The sequence below is a fragment of the Acinonyx jubatus genome, chromosome X (assembly GCF_027475565.1).
Source record: "Acinonyx jubatus isolate Ajub_Pintada_27869175 chromosome X, VMU_Ajub_asm_v1.0, whole genome shotgun sequence".
In the NCBI taxonomy this organism is placed as follows: domain Eukaryota; kingdom Metazoa; phylum Chordata; class Mammalia; order Carnivora; family Felidae; genus Acinonyx; species Acinonyx jubatus.
Window position 1 is genome coordinate 107965177 of NC_069389.1, and position 8711 is coordinate 107973887.

At 43.1% G+C, this 8711-nt stretch overlaps 1 protein-coding gene across 3 annotated transcripts in view; it reads left to right on the forward strand.

The window, feature by feature from the left end:
• The window catches only part of HPRT1 (hypoxanthine phosphoribosyltransferase 1), a 34953-nt gene extending 26810 nt beyond the window's left edge, over window positions 1-8143 (forward strand). For 2 of the 3 annotated variants that reach the window (XM_027054235.2, XM_027054236.1), the window contains exons 5-9: window positions 967-984; window positions 2929-3011; window positions 6652-6698; window positions 6868-6944; window positions 7457-8143. In XM_027054235.2, coding sequence (XP_026910036.1) covers window positions 967-984; window positions 2929-3011; window positions 6652-6698; window positions 6868-6944; window positions 7457-7504 — 273 coding nt within the window. In that variant the 3' untranslated portion in view covers window positions 7505-8143. The other variant, XM_027054237.2, reaches the window with a different exon arrangement.
• The last annotated feature ends 568 nt before the right edge of the window (window positions 8144-8711 follow it).

Here is an 8711-nt window from a genome sequence, read left to right on the forward strand (position 1 = left end):
AAATGAGATCTGCAAATACACAGTATAGCATGAATCTTTCTTATGACAATGATTAAACCAGTATGTGAAATGCTGCCTCGTTCCCATAACTGACATAAGAATAGATAGAGCTCTTCTCTACCTTGGAGGTCATTGTTAGATGGTTTCTCCTGTAAGGGCTTTTCCAGTTATAAAATTCTGAGAGGTAGAAACTGGGGTGAGGGTTTATGGTGGAAGAAAGCATTGGTACCTTTCTTTAGTTGAGTCCAAGAATACGAACACATCCAGAAAATGCAGATCAGTTTCAGCCTAATGAGAAAATGGGTTTTGAGTTGGGTTCCGTATGGTAAGTTAAATGCATGATTTTGGAGTTACAGTAAAAATTATAGTTGTTGAATGTTAGAGTTGGAAGATACATACTAGTTCAAGTCCCTTATTTTACACATGGTAGACTGAGGCCCAGAGAAATTTCACTCTCTGCCCAAGATTAGACATTTGTTTAAAATAATGAGAATTAAAAAAATGTTTTTTAATCTTTATTTATTCTTGAGAGAAAGAGAGACAGAGTGAGAGTAGGGGAGGAACAGAGAGAGAGGGAGATGCAGAATCCAAAGCAGGCTCCAGGCTCTGAGCTGTCAGCACAGAGCCGGATGCGGGGCTTGAACCCACGAACCGTGAGATCATGACCTGAGCCGAAGTCGGGCACTTAACTGACTGAGCCACCCAGGTGCCCCTAAAATAATGAGGATTTTTTAAAAAAATGAACATATAGGTCAAATTTTATTTTTAAAAATTCCATTATAGTGAAAATTTCTAATTAAAGAGTTCCATATCCCAGCAGATGGCCCATTGTTTAAATCAGGGTTTGATATAGGAAGGTATCTTAAAACAAGAATTTGGATGATGAGTTTGTTATGATGTGATTTGAGTTATAATTGGAAACACTGTCTGACTCATTGTACTGATTTTCATTTTTTTTTCTTCTAGAATGTCTTGATTGTTGAGGTAAGTTCCACCTTCTTTTAATATAGTTATTTATGACTCTTCTGATTTAGTTTGCATAGTCCTAAAGGTAATCCAGGGAAAGAAATTCCTCTTCATCAATTTTAATGGTGGGCTTGTGTTATGTAAAAGGGAGTAAGATTGTTTTTTTGTGAGAAATACTTAGTAATTTATTTTTATTGGATAATGGAAAAATGTTGGTATATTTCTTACCCTTCTCTTTTGGGCTTGAAATTTTTTTTTCTTTCTTTTAAAGTTGTGTATATCATTCCCGTGTATGTTTTTTTATACTTCTGTTGCATATGTGTATCCATATCCAAAACATATTTTGTGATTTAATGATTCTGTAGTGCTGCACTATACATATTCTCTCTCACCCCTTGTTATTTTCACTCAATACATTCTGAGATTGTTCGTGTTGGGACGTACGGTTCGTTGGCCTTAAAGTGCAACATCGCATTGCAGTGACAGATCCACCAATTTATGGCCCTACAAATAGGGCAGGCCTTCCACTTTTCCTACAGGGCTGCTAAGAGCATCCTTTTGCGGTACCCTACATGCACGTGTGTGAGTTGCGTCTACATACAGGCACTCAGGAGTGCAGTGACCACACTAAGTACATTTTGTTTTACTGTTATTGCCAGATTACTCCACAGAGTGGTTGTATGCTTTTTCATTCTCACCAGGAGAATGAGTTCTCATTCTTGTATGTAAAATGTTTAAGGCTGAAGAGCAACAGTATCCCCCAATTCATTTTCGTTGTTTTTAAGGTTTTTAGAAACTTTAGCTTGTGGATTAAAAACTAAACAGATAACACTTTTCCAAGGATGCAGGAATATCCCTGGGAACCGGCTGCTTGTTCGTAAATGTAGGTTAATTCCACTTCAGATTGATTTTGTGTGGGGTAATGCCACCTAACAAATTGCTGCAAATCCAGCTTAAAACCACACGTGTAGCGTCTCCACTTTCATGGGGCAGGGGCCTGAGTACCAGTTAGCTGGGTTCTCCGCTCGGTCTCATCAGGCTGAATCAAGGCTGGGGCTCCTGTCTCACCCATGGCCCGTGGTAATCTTCCAAGTTCATTTGGGTGGTTGGCAGAATTTAGTGCTTGTGGTTGCAGGGTCGAGGGCCCCGTCGTCTTCCTGGCTGCTGGCCTGGGGCGGCTCCCAGCTTCTAAAGGCCGACCTCGCGCCCTTGCACGGGGCCCTCTCACCTGGCAGCTGACTTCTTCGGAACCAGCAGGAGATCCTCTCTCCGGTGTGCTGTCTCATAGAGCTAATCACAAGAGTGACCGTCCCCCTCATTTTCACAGGCCTGCTCATGCTGGGGGTAGGGGTTATCCTGGGCGTGTCCACTGGGCAGTGGGAGTCTTGGGGGCCATCCGAATTCTAGCGACCGCGGCCCGGAAATCCGCCTCTTTCTCAGGTCTGTAGCCCTGACGTTGCTGATGACTCACACCTACCACTTTGTGAAGCTTCACACCATCTGTGGAGGGTTTTCGTTGAAGAGCATTAGGGTTATGGTTTAAGAAGTTTTTTCTCAACTGGAGATGGGTTTGTTTTGGATAATGTCCTACTTTTTTTAAAATGAAGTAGGTTCCACACCCACCACAGGGCTTGAACTCACCACCCTGAAATCAGGAGTCACGGGCTGTGCCTATTGAGCCAGCCAGGCGCCCCGTTAATGTTGACTAAATAGCTAAGATTCACTTTCATGTAAAGTCATTTTGTATAGTAAAACCTTATTTATTTGGATACTTTCAAGATGGCATAAAGCAGTGTTTCTCAGAATGTGGTCTATTAACCACGTGCATCCGAGAGTTGGTTACACTAAAAAAAAAAAAAAAAAGCATTATTCCATTTACACACCACACTTTGGCATTTTGTATTTATATAATTTCTCAGTTTGATTCACTATATAAATGTCTTTTCTCTTTTTTTTTTTAAGGATATAATTGACACTGGCAAAACAATGCAGACCTTGCTCTCCATGGTCAAGCAGCATAATCCAAAGATGGTCAAGGTTGCAAGGTATGTATATAACATTATGACATGGGGCATTTTCTTCATTTGAAACAGGATTAAGTAATTGCTTCTTTGTAACAGTAAATGTGCTCGCGTCGTGTTGTCTTCAAAAAGTAATGTGATCTCGAATAAGACTCAGTAAATATCCTTTGTAAATAATGTTGTCATGTGTTAACAAAGCCCTTCATTGCAGTCATTTTTGCCTAATATCATTAACATTTGGTTTTTCAGCATGCTGATAATGGTATCAACTTGTCCCAGGTAGCATGGTAGATGGTTTGGGACTCTCTTGGAAAAATGAGACCAAGGATCCCAAATTGAGGTTCGGAGGTGGCAGGAGGGGGATGGGTTCCGAGGTCCAGGTAGTGGCGACACGTGCCAGCCTCACCTCCGGGCCCTGCCTGTGCTGTTTGGCTTGTGCTTTCTTAGTTCTACCTTTGTTTGTAGCTTAATTATAATTGTATTTCATTATAATTACAGTGTAATCCCTGACAACTGGGAGATAGCACTTTACTCCCACTTTGCAGATAAGGGTACCAAGGCGTAGGGAGCTGGCCGAAGGCACACAGCCTGGCTAGCACACTCTAGAGGTGAGGTTTGAAGCCAGGCAAGCCGGCTCAGAGTTCGTGCTTTACCGCCTTAAGTTTTCGGTAGGGTAACATCCCAGATGGTTTTTTGGTTTTTGTTGTTTTGTTGTTTTAGATTTTTGCAGTTTCAGCGTTTATTTTGAAATCATTGACCATGCTATAATTTTTCTGTGACAAGAGTGTATAATGATGCACTCTTAGGGCACTAGTACCCTGGAAGCCAATCGGGGCTCTTGCTTATTTCTCTACGTGCTCTTTAGGATTGTAGATGTCAACCCACTGTGACCTAGGATGTCCTGTAGCCTCTGAATGTTCCTTTGTCCCTCTTTCCCGGAGTATGCTGTGGAATTGAGAATGCCTCATGAAAGAGGGATTTTGTGTTGCTGGAGGTATGACGTGCTCAAAGAATAAATACTTAGGTCATTTCTTACTGATGCATTTGGCCTAAGTCAGTGTTTCTTAACCTTTTCTTCTTAGTCTCTCCCTCACCGGTGAATTTTAATATCTCAAATACATTGTATGTCTGTTTACAGTATGCGTGTATCTGTGCTTTATACATAAGAGTAAGCATGAGAGCTTATTTTTGTTATTCAGTGCAGCTTTAAGAATGACTAGATAACCATTTTAACTTAAAAGTTTAATTCAAAATGTAAGCACTGTTGGGGCTCCTGGGTGGTGCAGTCGGTTGAGCATCTGACCCTTGATTTTGGCTCAGGTCATGATTCCAGGCGCTGGAATTCCAGGACCCTTGATTTTGGCTCAGGTCCTGCATCCAGGCGCTGATCATGGAGCCTGCTTGAGATTGTCTCTCTCTCTCTCCCCCACCCTGCCCCTCTCCCCTGCTCATGCCCTCTCAAAAAATAAAAAATAAAACACTTAAAAACTATGAACCGATAGGAATGTCAAACGGAATGGCTGCTTTGGCAAATAGTCTGGCAGTTTCGTGAGAAACAAAACACGTAGCTATCATAGGACTCCAGCATCTGCGTTTATCCCAGAGAAATGAGGACTGACGTTCTCACAAAAATTTGTATATGAAAGTTCATAGCGGCTTCATCTGTAATAGCCCCAAACTGGCAACAACCAAAATGTCCCTCGGTGGGTGAATGGCTAAGCAGACCGCCGTGCACCTTCTGTGGAGCCCCGCTCAGCGGGACAGAGGAGCGCGCCATTGAGCCACGCGGCCACTTCGCTGAGCCTCGGGGGAGTTGTGCTGATAAGAGCCCATCCTGAAAGCTCACCTCCTGTGAGTCCATTTACGCCACCCCCTTAAAGTGACAAAATGATAGAAACGGACAACGCATTAGTGCTTGCCGGGGTGAGGGGGGTAATGGGTGGGTGTGACTGGAAATAAAGAGGTGGACAGAGAGAGCCTCGTGTGATGGAAAGTTCTGTATCTTCAGTGTGGTGGTGGTTACATGGATCCACGCGTGTGATAAAATTGCCAAGAAGTATACGCACGCGCACACACACAAATATACGTGTGAATGACTGGTGGAATCTGGAGAAGGTCGGTTCCCCAGAGTCTGTGTGGGAACTGGTGGTGGCAAGCTCCTAGCGACGTGAGCTGTCAGCACTGGAGGAACCTGGGGAGAGGGCACGTAGGACCTCCCGTGCACTTTTGTGACTTCCTGGGGATCCATAATTATTTCAAAATGAAAACTTTGAAAAAGCTGTTAACGTTGGACTCTCTAGCTGCTTAGTAACTTTTAATACAGGTGTAGCTCATTCTGTTGTGCTTTGCCTCATCGCACTTTGGAGATGCTGTGCGTTTTACAGACTGAAGGCCTGTGGCAGCCCTGCATCGGGCAAGTCGGTGCGCAGGCGCCGTTCCTTTTTCCAATAGTATTTGCTCATGTCGTCTGTATCACATTTGGATGATTCTTGGAATGTTGCAGAGTTTTTCATTATTATTGTATGCTTGCCGTGGGGATCTGCGATCGGTGATTATGACTTCTGAAAGCTCAGATGATGGTTTTAGCATGTTTTAACAATACAGTGTTTTTAAATTAAGGCACGAACACTTTTTAGACATAATGCTGTTGCACACTTAATAGACTACAGCGGAGTGTAAACATAACTTTGTGCACTGGGAGACCCCAAAATTGATTTGACTCCCTCTTTTGTGATATTTGCTTTGTTGTGATGCTCTGAAACCAAACCTGCAAGATCTCTGAGCTATGCCTATATAATTTACTCACTTCTACAGACTGTAAAAATTAAAAAAAAAACAAAAAACAAAAAGAAACCTGTGTCGGTGTCCCATCCGTAGCAGTTCTGATGTATGGGTCAGGGGTGTGGTCTGGGTATCTTGAGTGTTGTTTTGTTAAAGTTCCCAGGTGATTCCGATGTGCAGCTAAGGTTGAGAATCGCTTCCTGTCCTTCCCAGGTTTTTAAATATATTTATCTAGGAAGGTATAAAATCATAAGTTGTGTCGGGACTGCCCTTAACGTGCGTAAAGGCTGTCGAAACACTGTCTGCAACTTTTCTTAACGGCTGAAGATTTTCAGCAGGTACTAGGCATTTGAGTTACAAGATTGGCTTATGTTGGAGGTGGCTTATCCCACCTGTGATTTTCGCTCTCAGAAGTAAATACTAGCTCCTCCAGCATGCTAGTTATATTTCAGCCTAAAGATCTTTGTAAGCCACGAATTAAAGGTCTCAAAAGGCGATGCTCACATCTCCTACCCCTTTGCAGCGTTAGGATTGGATTTCCAGGGATTCTGAACCACTCGTTGGCACTCCCCATCCATTCATCCTTCTGATTAGCCGCCCTTCGATGGGTGCATGGGCGCTCGGGGTGCAGCTCTCGGGACAGTCGATCGTGTTCCAGGCGGGGCTCAGTCAAGGGCCTCATCTGTGGTGTGAACTCACTGCTGCTCCTGCCCAGTGATCCCTGTGACCCAGTTCGCCGTTTCATAGTGTGCCTTGGGGTGTGTTGAAACCGAACGTAGTATATTCCACATGCAGGTGAAAGCAGGTTTTAGAGCACTGTGTTCTCTTGTGTGGTGCCCTGTCATGTCTCCATATGTCACATGTTACATTTTGTCACTAACAGCTTGCTGGTGAAGAGGACCCCTCGAAGCGTTGGCTATAAACCAGACTGTAAGTGAATTACTTTTTGTCAATCATTGAACCATCTTTAACCCAAACGAGTTTTGTCGGAAATGGTGTAGAGTTACTTTAGAGAATATTTGCGGAGAAGGCACATTTGTAAGCATTGGATCGGAAAGTGATGTGCTGTATCTAAGTGATGAATTGCGATTCTTTGTAGTTGTCGGATTTGAAATCCCAGACAAGTTTGTCGTAGGATATGCCCTTGACTACAATGAATACTTCAGGGACTTGAATGTAAGTAATGCTTCTTTTCCTCGCTCTCATTTTTCAGAACCCGTATACAAATTTACGAAAGAGAAGAATTGTTTTCTCTTTCCAGCACCTCATCATTGGAACAGACTGATGGTTCCCATTAGTCACATAAAGCTGTAGTCGAGTGCAGACGTCCTGAGAGCTGGAACGTGGCCAGGCTAGCGCGACACTTCTTGCTGGCTGCAACAGTTGAGCAGCTTTAGTACACAGTAACTGTCCCATTATGATTGCGGATGATAGATGTGTGGTCATAAGTAAGAAATAAGCGAACTGGCTCAAGTCTTTGCACTCACTCTCTTTCAGATCCCTGCCTCTGCTCCGTAGGCGGGAGGCCTGAGAGCGCGTTGGTGCACACGGGCGGGGGAGATTAGCCAGGCCGTGCGAACATCTGTCTGTCCAGCGAACAGCCCCGCGGCACGGTGCAGAACGCGCTTCTTGCCTTGTGTCGCAGAATACGCTTTTCTAATGTGGATTTCTGACTTTCTGTTTTACAGCACGTTTGTGTCATTAGTGAAACTGGAAAAGCAAAATACAAAGCATAAGATGAGATTTCAAGTTGAGTTTGGAAGCGCCTGGAGTCCCCTTGGAATCACCAGTCCCGTGTTCTAGTTCTGTGGCCAGCTGCCTAGTAGAGCTTTTTGCATGTATCTCCTAAGAATTTTATCTGTTTTGTATTTTAGAAATGTCAGTTCTTTATTTGCACTATAAGCATATAGACTATCAGTTCCCTTTGGGTGGATTGGTGTTTGACTTGTGAATGAAAAATCTCTTAAACCACACCACTATTGAATGAAAATAATGAAATTGTATCTGTAAGAAACATTTAAAGAGAAGATATATTAGTTTTTTAATTGGTATTTTAATTTTTATATATTCAGGAAAGAACAGAAGTGATTGAATATTGGTAATTATACTACTGTGTATTTAGAAGAGGAAGAAACAGTTTTCCTGTCAGTGACAGCATCTAAGGTATTGTTGTGTTGGATAAGCCATACGTCCTGGAATTATTTTACTGTTTCAGTAGTATCGACTGTATTTTCTCACTTGTTCAGATGATTTCCGGTGAATCTTTGTCAACAGTTCCTTTTAAATACAAATCTGCAAATTCCAGAAAACTTGACCACGTTTTGAATTCTTCAGTGTAAAAATCCTTACAATAAAGGCTGTCTCTTGAAAAGAAACTATGCATACCTATCATTTCTCTACAAATTAACCTAGTGTCGTTTTTTTGTCCGTTACCTTTTCCTTGTCTGTTAAGTTTTAGCAGCTATTTTAGTTGTAATCTTTACCAAGCATAGCAAATACTGATTACCTGGTAGAGTGGGTTGGCAGAGCTAGTGAAATCCTTACCAACCCGGGGGACGTTAAATTTCCGACACACGGTGTACTTTATCACACCTCACTGTGTTAACGCAACACGGCTTTGTCTCGGAGTTGTGTTAGATGGCTCACATCGCAGTCTCGCATGCGGCTCAGCAGTCTGCCTGCAGACACGTGATGGTACCTTCCTCATGTAGACAGGAATCTTACTGATTAAAGACCAGCAGCAGCAAAACCTCTTGTTTTCTGGGAGCAGGAAGAAAAGTTTGAAACCCAAACTCTCAGTGGCTTCTCTGCCCCAGGTAGGGTATGAACCGGCAACCCCGTGAGCCATCTAGCCGTATCGATGCCTTAAAAAGTTGCTGTAGGGGCGCCTAGGTGGCTCAGTCGGTTAAGCAGCCGACTTCGGCTCAGGTCATGATCTCGCGG